At 42.7% G+C, this 13,062-nt stretch overlaps 1 protein-coding gene across 3 annotated transcripts in view; it reads right to left on the reverse strand.

Annotated features, from left to right (window-relative positions):
* Positions 1-275: 275 nt before the first annotated feature.
* The window catches only part of UCKL1 (uridine-cytidine kinase 1 like 1), a 13,977-nt gene continuing 1,190 nt past the window's right edge, over positions 276-13,062 (reverse strand). Inside the window, exons 1-15 of one of the 3 annotated variants that reach the window (XM_072414356.1) lie at positions 11,981-12,062; positions 10,567-10,751; positions 10,185-10,291; positions 9,751-9,921; positions 9,474-9,545; positions 8,996-9,185; positions 8,657-8,718; positions 8,089-8,105; positions 4,765-4,863; positions 4,434-4,527; positions 2,487-2,549; positions 1,886-2,008; positions 1,518-1,625; positions 1,274-1,430; positions 276-685 (exon numbers count right to left, since the gene is read on the reverse strand). In XM_072414356.1, the coding sequence (XP_072270457.1) occupies positions 615-685; positions 1,274-1,430; positions 1,518-1,625; positions 1,886-2,008; positions 2,487-2,549; positions 4,434-4,527; positions 4,765-4,863; positions 8,089-8,105; positions 8,657-8,718; positions 8,996-9,185; positions 9,474-9,545; positions 9,751-9,921; positions 10,185-10,291; positions 10,567-10,751; positions 11,981-12,045 (1,584 nt within the window). In that variant the 5' untranslated portion in view covers positions 12,046-12,062 and the 3' untranslated portion in view covers positions 276-614. Of the gene's footprint in view, positions 686-1,273; positions 1,431-1,517; positions 1,626-1,885; positions 2,009-2,486; positions 2,550-4,433; positions 4,528-4,764; positions 4,864-5,469; positions 5,490-8,088; positions 8,106-8,656; positions 8,719-8,995; positions 9,186-9,473; positions 9,546-9,750; positions 9,922-10,184; positions 10,292-10,566; positions 10,752-11,980; positions 12,063-13,062 lie in introns of those variants that run through there. The other 2 variants (XM_072414355.1, XM_072414357.1) reach the window with 2 other exon arrangements.

Below are 13,062 nucleotides of genomic sequence, written 5' to 3' on the forward strand. Positions count from 1 at the left end.
TTTTTGTTAGAACAGAAAATAAGAGGTTTTCTTCCCATGGGGACACTTATTATAATGACAACTAAGAATTTCTAGAAGTCATTACATATACTTTAAATACAACATTCATATGGAGTAGGTTGTGCCAGGTGGACTCGCCAGAGTCTGAAGTGGCCAAGAATAATGAAACACAACTTTATTAGTTACTACTCAGGGTGTCATTTGTTTATTCCAGGGACTAAAAATCACTGTATAGGTAAGGTGGATTAACCCCCAAAGATAAAACACACACATCATACAATAAAATGTATAATATTTATTTTTAAATAATATTTAGATTTCATTTACACCAATAGTTGTAGGAGAACACCATCGGAGGTAAAAAAACAAAAAAAAAAACAAAAAAAATCACATGGATGTGTTTTGGAGAGTTTAGAGATGGCGCCCGCCTTGGTTGTGTAAGAGACAATTTTCTGAAATCTGGGGTAATATGAAAGCAGAGCCGTTGTCCACAACAACTATATTTCAGCTTTACAGACTAGGAAAACAATACGTGGAATCTGGTTGCTGCGTAAACACTGATGACTCTTCATACTGAGTGTGAGAAAATGGGATCGGGGAACATTTAGGAGATATCAAGCCGGGTCGTCCTCGTCGCTCCAATCTGCAGGGGCATCTGTGCCGAAATAACGGTCCCCAAAATTACCTGAAATGAAAGAGACTGTAAGAGAAGTGTGCTGCACCTAGGTGAGGGGTATATCAGATTTAGGAGATCACATGACAACTAGGGTTATGTTTAATTCAATCAAAATCCAAAGAAAATCTGCTTTTATCTTTTTTTCATACTTTTTTAGGTTTCAGTGCTGCTGGTCCCTGGCAGCCATGTTTTATTTACATGAATTCCAGCAATGGCCGCATGGCATTTCTATACAGTGAAATGTTGTCACCCTCTAACAAGAACCTTCATGGCAGGATCACCAGATATACTTTTAAAGAGATTACACAAATCTAGAACCATTGAAAATGGCTTTAACAGGTAAAGATTGGGAGATTACATTTACATTTACTTACAGGTACGTAGTACCTTCTTTCATTGGACAGAGGAAGTGTTTTACCCACCTTGGATTTACTGACTAACCCTGGTTAGTGCAGGGTCAGTGCTCAAGCAAAAGAGAAAACTTAAAAGGGAGCAAAGCTGACCCATGATGTCCTATTGGAGAGAACCTATAGGATTTAATAAACTAAATTCCCATGAGAACAAATACAATGCAGGTTTAGATGATCAGACACGTACCTATTCCCGGGATGATTCTGAACATATTATTGACTTTTTTGTCCACGGCGGTAGTGAGAATGCGCACATGTGGGAAGGCATAAGCCACGGAGTGGACACCCAGCTCCGCCATCAGCAGAGATAGCAGAAAGATCTTATCTTCAGGAACTTCATGGTCCTGCTCAGACAAAAGGATATTACATGAGATAAAACCTCAATTCATTGTATGATTCGCTACAGTTCCTCAGTCCCACCATTTGCTTACCAGCAGGACACGGACCGCCATCATTGCCGCTGCTCCGGTGGATACTGTGCAGTCCATAAGAATGACATGGTCCTCGCTGATATCCTTGGGAAGTCGCAGGTAATGCAACTGAGGATGACACAAAATAATGCGGAGAGAAGTCGGCAGATTTTAATGGCTCGCTTAACCCAAAAGTGAATTTTTTTTAGAAAATACAGAGTGTTAGAATGATCAATATGCCACATATAACAAAATGTACTTGTGTGCATTATTCATGACAACCTAAGGGTGTTTACTTTTCATGTAACTGAGATTTAATTGGCTGCTATCATTACCACCTTAATGTGTAAGCCCCCCACCCCATACATTAAAATAACATGACCTCTGACCTCAGGCTCGCCAGTGCTGGGGTTGGTCTGAATAAGAATGGTTCCGATCCTCACATCTTTGCACACAGCTCTTAGCGCCGGTTCCATTGTCTCACCAGCCCTCAGAATGGACACCCCAGTGATCTGACACAAGAAGAATATGGCTTATGGTCAAACAAGAAAAGTGAGTCTGGCTATGTACAACATCTTGTGCAGCAGAACAGATAACATGGACATGGTTAATGACAGTAATGCCGTGGGGAAGACATTAAGGTTAAAAAGAATTACCGTTTGGAAATATTACAGATCAAACAATTTATTATTTTGGGACTCACATGTACCTTTATGTTCAAGTGAAGAATTCTGCAATGTATAGAAAACTCATTTAACTGTATAAAAAGGAGAAAACCCTCCCAGACTTGCTCTGGTACTGTCTGCCTCCACACTCCTTTTTCTTTTCTAAACATATCAGCGTTTGGAGGAGAGGAGAGGAAGGTCAGATGTGATCAGTGGAACTGATCTGATGTAAAGAAAGCTGAAAAGAGGAAGTGATGTCTGAATCGCCACTGATTTTATCACCCGTTACTCTCTGTAGGCGATTCTCTCTTCCCCCCACACTCACTCGTTTACCGTGGTATGCCCTCCCTTCGTACTCGTGTCCTTGTGGGGTCTGAACAATGCAGCTCTGCAGAGAGAAGAGATAAATATTATTAGAGGGGTCACTACAAATGGAGATGGAGTCCACATAAAAGGCAACGTGCATTCACCAATTCAGAGAAAAGTTCAATAGTTTGCATTTTCACCTTCGGACATTCTAGGTATCTGTCACATGTTTTCTATAACGGTCACTAATGCTGAGTTATCAGTTTAATCTGTTTCATCTAAATGATCGATTCTGTAATAGAAATGGAGTTGGGAGTACTTCACAAGGCAGAGTCATCTTTATGGTTGCCGGTCTCTCCCACTTTCCCTCCATACTGGTGCAGCCTCTATTTGACTCTGTTGGTGTCTTTTAAAATTTCCGGAAGTCTCAGTTGACCTATCACATGCTATGGTTCTTCTTTTGACTCGCTCGTCACTACTGGGCTCAACAGCAACATAGGAGTGAGAGGACAATACCACGGCACATAGCACGGCATCAGGCAGCCATTAAAATGTTTTCACCCTGACAGGGTAGCGTTAACTATACCCTGGATATATAACAAAAACTTCATCATCCAAATACCTTGCACAGACTGTACACACCAGGGCACACTCTACCCGGTAATATTTCCAGGCTCAGATTCCAGTTTGGCAGCTGGTCAGACAAATTATTTTTTTCATGTTCCAGCCATCTATAGAGCAATTTGGTTGTACTCTGCCCCTCTCAAAAAGGTTCCAGAAAAAAAAGGGGGATTGTGGCTAGGGCACAGCAGGTACAGCATTGTACCCACATATAAATTGCTGATGGTTAATTAAAGTGGTGTGAACTTTGTATTTTATCATTTTGCACTGATTTTCATGATTTGCCATCTATACAGGGTGTCCCAAAAGTCACAACACGCTTCCTTTTTTCTATTTCATTCCATGTATCATTCAGAAAGACTTGAGGCCATCGGCATATGACAACTTAGGCTTTGCAGTTTTTTAAGCGTATCATTTCCTTAATCATGGCTAGCCAACTGACATTGGCGCAACTTTAAAAAATTGCTGCTTGGCAAGAAGTTTTTCAGTCCCTGACTGGAGTTCATTGCGAGTTAGAAAAGCTTTATGGCCGTCACATTGCTTCAACATTTAACACAATTTATGCTATCCATGGCAAGTTTCCTGGAAACAGGATCTGTTCTTGACAAACCACACAGTGGAAGGCCTGCTACTACCACCACCTATAAAACACTGAACTCCTGGAGCAGACGTTCACGCAAAGCCACGGAAAGTCCATCCAGAAGGGTGCATTGGAATTTAGCATCAACAAAAGTTCAACGGTTTTTCCTCCGCAATACATCCGATAACACGCCCGCCGTTACAGGTAAAATTACCTGGAGATGCTGCAGGAGTTTGCTGTGCCTCAACTTCAGGGAGGACTGACCTTGCTAATGTCTTTCTTCAACAAGACGGAGTCCCTCCGCACTTTGCCAGGTTAGTCAGCGATTTCCTGAACATCAAGTTTCCTGACTGATAGATGGGTCATAGGGGTCCCCTCCAATGGGCTTCGCGCTACCCTGACCTTAAAACTTGTGAGTTTTTATATATCAAAAGAGAAGTCGTATGCCATTAAGCCCCGTAACCTGTCACAGCTTGAGGAAAGAATCCGCACGGCCTGCAGCGGGGTTGGGGAAGAAATGCTTGCTTTCAAAGGTAGCTGAAAGTTGTCGAAAATAGAGGCGCTCATGTGCCGGGGTACAACAAGTCTTCAAGGGGTTTGAACGTGATGGCAAGCTTAGCAAGTAAAACTGCAACGACTCCTTTGTTGATGCTAAAAATATAAATAAACTCAGTTTCTTGTGTAATTTTTAGGAATTGTATAGTGACTTTTGGAACACCCTGTATTTCACAGGCATCAGCAAGCAAAGAACTCGGCTTTACTCACCTTGAAGGGTAGGAAAGACAATGCGTACTCGATTAGAAGCCTCATCAGTCGGCGTGAATAAAAGATGAATTCATCTCGGCTTGTCTCCCGATTCCTGATTGGAGGAAATAAAGGTACAACAGAGTTTTATAGAGGATAGCTATGATATAGTATGACAGACATACATACAACATTATGATGATATATCAATATAAACTGAGATCAATAAAAACTGACAGGCATATAGTAGAGTACAGTCGAGATATGAATATTACAACTGACATATTTTCAATGTATAGCGGAGGGATTAGATTTGAGAAAGGCGTAGAAGATCAGCATGGAAAGGACCTACCTAATTATTGTGTGCATGACGTTCACTTGAGGCGTCTCTTTTAAAACGCTTAGCGTCCGTGGCAGAGGCTGTGATTGGTGGGCAGATGCCAGCGCCGCCCTATTGGTAGAACAGAGACAGATGTAACACATCAGCTAGACATGAGGTCACCAAGCACACAAATCTTAGCTATAGTTTATTTATGTGCAAGTGACACACTACATGCAGTTTCACTCAAGAATTTCGATTTGCTGAAAGACAAGAACTCCTACCCAATTACAGGAGCATTTTGTAACTAAAATGCACGCATGGTTAATGGTTGAGGTCGTGCTAAAATGATACTTTATCTATGACAGGATGCCTATTGGTGGAACTGAATATTCCAGGAACTACGGATCATTCTGTGTATGCTGCAAGGTCCTTATTCAGAGATTAGAGCTTTTGCTGATTAGGCACCGGCCATTGCAGCGCTTGGGTCACACCATTTTCCCAGAAAGTTGCATGATCCTGTTGGCCAACCTGTAGTCTTATTATCCTACAAAATCACACACTGCTAGTGAGAAATAAGCAAGAACCGGCCAGCCTGCATAGAAGGACATGGCAAGGCGAGTTAGTGCTGTGAAGAGGTGGAAAAGAAGCTTGATCCCGGGAAAGCCGGTCACTGCAGGACGTACACACACATAAAGCATTATTGGGAGACACACGCAGGCTGAACGCCATTCTCACATGTCCCAGCGGAGCTTCCTCTGATCAGAACACACACAGGAAGAGAGGGAAGAGATGGGATGAGCACCGTCCACACATGTAAGAAGAAAGGAAATAGTGAGAGGGTGATACAAGATGGCTGCACTCCTACACACATTCAATAGATGTTCTGCTCTATGGAGAGGGGGTAAGGCGAACCCCATCCTATCAAGTAATAGCTGTCGTTCATTTTGTGTGTCTTGTCAACGCCTTGTAGCAGAAAAACCCTGTGAATATTTTATTTCTGCCTTTTTGTATTTTTGTCTACCCCTCCTGATCTTTTCACAGCAGTGCCACAAAGCACAGTCCTGTATGCCAGGGCCGAGGACCTGAACATTCTGTACTGCAGACAAGTAACACTTACAGGTCTTGTCCCTTTTCCAGCTTATAAAAGGAGGAGCAGAACCGAGTGCACAACTGACTGGCACCTGGAGCTGCTTCCCCCTCTGTCAGGCTGAGTTTTGCTGTACAGTATAGAGAAAGAGGCTGATATGTATCAAACCATAACACTGCCAGGAGCACGTACAACGTCATCACATGGTTGAAATCTTTATTTTACAAATGTTTTTTTTTTTTTTCTTAGGCTTAACCCATGCCTACACTTGGCCTTTAACAAAATACTGTTGCTGCACCAGCACCCCTGGCAGGTTCATAGTTTGTGCCATACTCTGTGAACAATTCGGCCTGAAATAATTGGTGATAATATGAATGATGGGATGTAAAATAAAAAAGAACTTTTATAATAAATACTTTGATGACGTGCTAATCACACGCAAGTTCCTGATAATCATCCTTTTATCTACCCCAGCCATCCATTTATGTTCAGGTCCAATAGATTGGTTTATAGAAGACAACTTTTACACACAGCATTGTTTTCTCTTTCACAGTAAGCTAAATTTTAGGTTTAGTTGTGCTGTACCTAAACTGAAGTATCTTCTTAAAATAGCTGTGAAGGTGCAGTGTCCAAGCGTAGGTGACACAGCTGAGGGTTTCCTGTATGGGGGGGGGGGGGTATGAGAGGAAGGAGTGGGCAACTTCCTGTCTTAATGTCTGCCTGACCCACAGTGGAAAATATCTGCCCCCCCCCTCCCACACACACAGATACCTAAACCAGAATGATGAGGAGGGGAGGGGACGCCTGGTGTAACAGAGAAAGCAGCTCAGAGCCTATAAAATAATTAAGATATGCTCGGGCCTAGAAATCCATCAATTAACGCCTTGATAAGGAAGATAAAATCTCCCCGTGATTAAAGGGACGTAAGAGATATGGAGAAGCCACAAAATATTATATATATATATATATATATATATATCCTTATCTTTTTACATTTGTGATGGCATCATGTGACAATTTTAGATACAATTGGTAATTTCTAAACTTTCTTTGTGAACTTGTTTTAGAAATTCAATTTTTGAAAAAGGGAAATAGTACATAATTAAGGACACTTCTGGAGGTGTCAGACTTCTATGTTCCTTGACACATTGCCATCCTAAAACTTCACTGTAGTGACAGAGAGAGAAACGGCAGCTCTCTCAGAAGTACCAAAACTGCGAAGGAGGCAGCATCACATTAATCCAATGTTTTCTAACTGGGGTTCCTCCAGAGGTTGCTAGGTGTTCCTTGAGCTATTTGTGCCTCTAAGATCGGTTACCACTGACACCAATGATCTTTTTGACCATTTGTAAGACATTCTTCCCACTGGTCAGCATTGTAAGAGGCGTTCTTTCTGCTGGCGACCATTCCAATGTAAAACTGCGGATATAGTAACTATAGCAGGGGCTACTTAAGACCTGAAAATGATTTCAAGAGTTCCCCCATGTTAAGAACCCCATAAAGGCTACATTAACCCTTTATAGGATTAAAACAAACAACTGTAAAGATATTGAGATTGGATGCAGTAGTTAAATGGTGTGAGTGTCTACCTGACTGCATACAAGCTGATGATGGCACATCCTCAAACTACAAAGTTACATTTAGTTCACAGGGACGGTCTCCAAGGTTTTTCTTGGCAGTTCCTGGTAGGTGAAAGATTACTGGTCATGAAGCCATTCTGGTTCAAAATGGAGGTTGAGATGCTCTTCATGGACAGTCAGCAGCCATCATTTTTCTTTTTAGGGCAAGACACTGCACAGCTGTACATTCTGCTCTGACAAATCTAAGGCACATAAAACTTCTCCTAGAGCAAATTCTCATATAAACTGTAACATGCTACTGTCATTTTAACTTCAGCAGCCAAAATATTTTTTGAATCAAATGGATTGGGGAAGGGTCAGGCTTTTATTGACCTCTGTAGTGAGGTTCCCTGATGAAGTTCTGCTTTGGGTGGGCCTTCAAATGAACCTAAATTTGGTTGGTGATTTTTATTCAATCGAGCACTTGGTTGGATTAGTGTATGGGTCTTTCATATGTCGGGTATACCGGCTCTATAAGAATGACACAAATAGTTATGTATGCGATACTGAAGGAGAAAATAAGGCATTTGTGCAATTTCGGAGAATGACATATGTACAGTATTCGATTCTGAGAATGACAGCAACATTTCCACAGGAAGAGGTGACCAGCCACAGCCGCACCAACTACAGAGAGACGTTTCCCCTTACCTGACACTGATCTCCCTCTGCAGCGGTGGGACAGACATACAGACATGATGAGACCAGTGACAAACACACAACTCTGCTCCAAAAAGACCCCAAAGAACGCCATATGACAGCGTATTCTCCTGAGACTAGAAGATGAGTGAATACGCTGCCCCCAGCAGTTTTTAAATTTCTATGTAATGGGTCAATTCGTTCTCACTTCCTGTCTTGGTGACACAAGTGAGAAGAAAAAGAAAATACACAATAATAAAACCTGGATGGGATTATCAACCTTCCTCACTAAAAGTCCGATATCCAATGATCACTGCTAATATATTTCAGACTTCCCCCATGGAGGCAGGAAAAACGACTGAAACGGGTCTTGCAATGCAGATCTCATTGGTCGTTATTTTTTACATCTGCTTGTCTTTGGTGAACTAAGTCCACCAGAGCCAAGAGGACTCCACTGATTCATGGTTGTGAGCCACGATGAACCCCAGATGGTGGGCTATGTTCATGCCATCTCCAAAAACTATGACACACACTGCCCCTTTAGAATTTGCAGATTTATGGTAACATAACTTTCATTCACCTTCTCCAGCTGGCTGTGAACGTGCTGTACAATCAGATCGATGGCCACTGTATTTCCGCTACCTGTAAAATACACAACAATGTATTTGTAAGTATTAAAATCACAGATTTCAGAGTCTGACTGTCCCACTTGCCTGCCCACTGTGACCATTCCTATAAGTTATGGTAATGACATCAGTTGGAGACTCATCAACAGGTGCATTTGACTTGCAGGTGACCTCCTGCTGACCTGCTCCAAGTAGGTTCTTAAAGACTTGAAAAATAACAAAAGCCTGCTTAACACAAACAAAAATCCCACTGACACATGTCTATATGAGCCTGGCTGTTTTTAGGCGCTTACCTCTGGGTACCACAATATCTGCAAGACGCATGGTTGGCTGGATGTGCTGATCAAAGGCTGGTTTCACAAAGGTATGGTATTGTTTAAGTACACCCTCGATTTCTCGCCCTCGCTCCGATATATCCCTCCGCAGCCTCCGTACCAGGCGGATGTCAGAATCTGTCTCTACAAAAATCTTCATATCTAGCAACTGCGTGAGGAAATACAAAATCAGCAAATCAGTAAAATTAAAGAATGAACAGAACTTCAGCTACACTCTGAATGGAGTAGAGGAGAACCCTGGTCAGGCGTTTACTAATGTGTTCTCACTCTGTCCACAAATACTGTGACCTGAGTTCAATGCAAACACATCATATTAAGACTTACACAGAAAAATGACATTGATTTGGCTTCTCTTTTACCAGTTTTTGTAAACATTTTGTGCCAACATATGTTCTGTTTTTCATGCAGCAACTACCAAATATTATAATTACTTTACCTTTAGAAGCTCTGCATGGGCAAACGCCATAATCCCTTCAAAGATGATCACATTCGCTCCGTAAAGTGTTTTCTAAAAAAAAGAGAAAGCTATTCCTTGATACATCGATTCCAATCTAATACATGTAAAAAAAATTGTAAAATCTAAATCTTTTCATCAGCATGTAAGAACAGAAGAGATTCCACATGCATGCTTGGCCAGTAATAGAATAACTTTTACTGGAATTATCATACAATAGACAGAACCAGGAGGAGACCTGTAAATGGCAGATTTTTACCCAGTCTTTGGTTCGGCTGTGAGTGGTGAAGTCATAGGTGGGAATTTTTACGCTTTTTCCTTGTTTTAGTTTCTTAAGCGTGCAGATGATCAGCTCAAAGTCAAAAGAGTCTGGGTGGTCAAAGTTGTATTCGTTGCGGGCGGCCTGGGCCTGCTGCTCTTCTGTCAGCACCTGAAGAGAGAAATCAGGCAGTGTGAATAGGGAAAAGATTGTGTGAAACAACCAGAAATAAAATGAGGCTACCAGAGGCATCAGTAAGTATCGTTATATATCAGTGAGATCTCTGGAAACCTCAGAACCTGGGCTACTCAGGTAAACAAACAGCACCTTCAGTTCTGACTGGCCCAAACTTTCTCTTCTCTTTTAGCCACTCAATAGCCTTTGTTACCAATAAGAAAATGGGTGGAAAGAGCTAAAGGCTCTTTAAATATTACCTTGTAGAAGGAATCCATAGACAGGAGGACCACCCAGGGCACATCCAGGGCTTCTATAATCATTCTGGCCACTGTGGTTTTACCGGAGGCACTGCCACCCCCCAGACCTGAGATACGGAAATAAAAATTAAATGAAGAACTGAATATTCCAACACCACTCTCCCTTTCTTCCCAGCATGCACCTGCATTCTGTTTATTCTTTCACTCCCTTAAAATAATTTTTGTTATTCTATTAATTTGTTTTCATGCCTTTTGCACATATACTACCTGCAGATCTTTAGGAAGGTGTCTGCATATCATATTAAGGAGGATCTAACCTGCCACACTTAACCTAAGCACATTCACTAAGCTGAAAGCCCCTCCAATGCTTGCAGTGCCTTACCTATAACAAAGGCCTCTTTGGACTGAGTGCCATGTTCATTGTACCAGGGAGGGCGCCCAGCTGTGTAGATGGTCCTCTTGCTGGTCCGTAGCAATGGAGGTTCTGATTTACACTGACTGGTTGTCCGCCGTCGGGTGGATCGTGCAGGGCTGACTGGGGGACGCAAGCCATGACCAGTGTCTGCGCTGATGTGACATAAACAGGAATAAAGAAAATACAACAAGAATTAGATTCTTAGCTAAAACTCGATTTCTTTGATTCATCATTTACACCCCATCTATACTGCAAGAACCTGGCTGTGTGTATTGTGGTTCTGACCAGTTCATGGAGTGTATGACTAAGGCCCATATCACACCTGGGATCCTCTGGCCAGAGACTGAGCACCTTCTGCAAACAGGCAATGGTTGCACTTTTAGTGGTCCTATTGCTGGCATTGAAGGATCTCAGGTGTGACATGGGCCTGAATAGCACAAATGGCAATAATATATAAATAAAAATCAGGTCACAAAGACTCAAGTACCCTAAATGCACCCAGTGCTTAGAAAATGCCCAGCAATTTCATGTGGCTGTCTAAAGATAAAATAGACCCCCCCACCCACAACATCTTTAAAAGAACTAAGTTTAGGCAACTTAATGCTCAGAATATTCAGGAGACGTGGGTGAACTTCAGCAGCACTCACATGTCATAACATAGTAACAAGCTCGAAGCCCAGGGGGATTGTCCATGACAGCCTGGGCTCATAGAAATGGACCAGATAACATTGGGTGTCACTCAGAATGGAGGTGCCGTCATTCAACTGTCAGGAGGAAGGAATGGAGGGGGGAAAGTAGTACAGCATTTGCAAGGATTTTTAACCAAGCAGGAGATGAGCTATAAAATATGATTATATATTTAAAATAGAGCTTGTAAAAGTACCTGATTACGTCAGGTACAGCCGTGCTGCAATGTTGATGCCCATGAAACGTCCAATCAGCAGGCTGGGGGTTGGATCAGAGACCGGGCTGAACTGCTTACGACACAGCTGTGCTGTCTGAATCACAAAACTGGCTGTACAGAGTTGCAAATCCACATGCCACCTATTAGCTTGGAGGTAAGTATCAAGAAGGCCCCAGCTACCATTGCCACAACAGGAAAGTTTGACACTAGCTACCGGTATGCATTTCTCCAGCTTTGTGTTATGTTAGCGGGAGGAGGTCACATGATCCCAGCCCTCTCCCTGTAATCCTGGTTAGGTTTGCAGTGTCAGTGACATTCTGTGCTGAGCAGCAGTGACACCCAGCCAGTTACGCTCAATCCCATGCGGAGAAAACAAAGACTGATGAGGACCAACACACCATCACAGCCTACAGACGTTGCCCGATTCTTCTACTGCTAGGGGGCAGTATAGAGCCCGCTCAGGTAAGTGACACTCACCTGCTGTGCACTCTTAGACTCCAGCAACCCGTCACCCTGGAGCCCGGACACACAGGCAGGCTCATCCTTATAAACCCAGCGTGGCCCCCTGCAGAAAGGGATTAGGTTCCAGGCTGATATTAATAGCGTGCAGGTGATAAATATGGAAACGGCAAGCCGCCCTGCACAGCACCAATCACAACAAACAAGTCTGGTCACAGGCCGACGACACAAAACATGCAAACCTGGGAAGCCACATCCAAATGAAGTGCACCTGTCCTAAAGTCAGGCAGGAGCTTTGTTTATTTACTATACAAAGTGACACTGAACTGGAGTTTAATGGGGAACTCCAAGAATGCCAGAATTTGCAGTGCAGTACTCTGGCACTGGACACAACTGTTACCCCCCAAAAGTCCCTGATATCTTTTTGCAAGCAGTCTGTAGATGATGGAAGCCAGCCAAGACCCCTGCATACAAAATAATGGCCCACGCAGAGGGGGCACCAAGTGTAATGCACAATATTCACCTTTGTTTGGCGGCAGCCTTCGGGGGGACAGGAAGTGAGGAAAATTTCCTTAACAGGGACGCACACAGCAGTGGCATTCCATAAATTAGCTGGGCTTCTAATTAGGGCCGAAGAGGATGGGTGACCCCGGCTATAAGATCCCTCAATGATTACCCTAAGTGAAGGTAGGTAGCTTTAATAAATGGCAGATAATTAGGAATAAGGTCTATTAGCCATACTGATCATTTATGAATGGCGCGTTCTTCATACTGGCCACTACTGAAATGTATTCTTCCCACTGGTCACCAAGTCTTCCAACTTACCACCAATGTAAAGGACATTCTTCCCAATGATCACAGATCAAAGCCTCTTCTTCCCAATGATCACCAATGTAAGGATTATTATTCCCACTGGACGACAATGTGATCACCAAACTAATGGACAATCTTCCTACTGACCACCAACATTGTATACGAAAATTACAAATTTCGTGGGGGGCACTAAACATTACAGCAATGTAAGCTGCATTCCTAGATATGACCACCAATGGAAGGAAGAACAATTTAGAGGGAAATCTTCCCACTGACCACTACAATAA

This window comes from Pyxicephalus adspersus, chromosome 6 (genome assembly GCF_032062135.1).
Source record: "Pyxicephalus adspersus chromosome 6, UCB_Pads_2.0, whole genome shotgun sequence".
Lineage (NCBI taxonomy): Eukaryota > Metazoa > Chordata > Amphibia > Anura > Pyxicephalidae > Pyxicephalus > Pyxicephalus adspersus.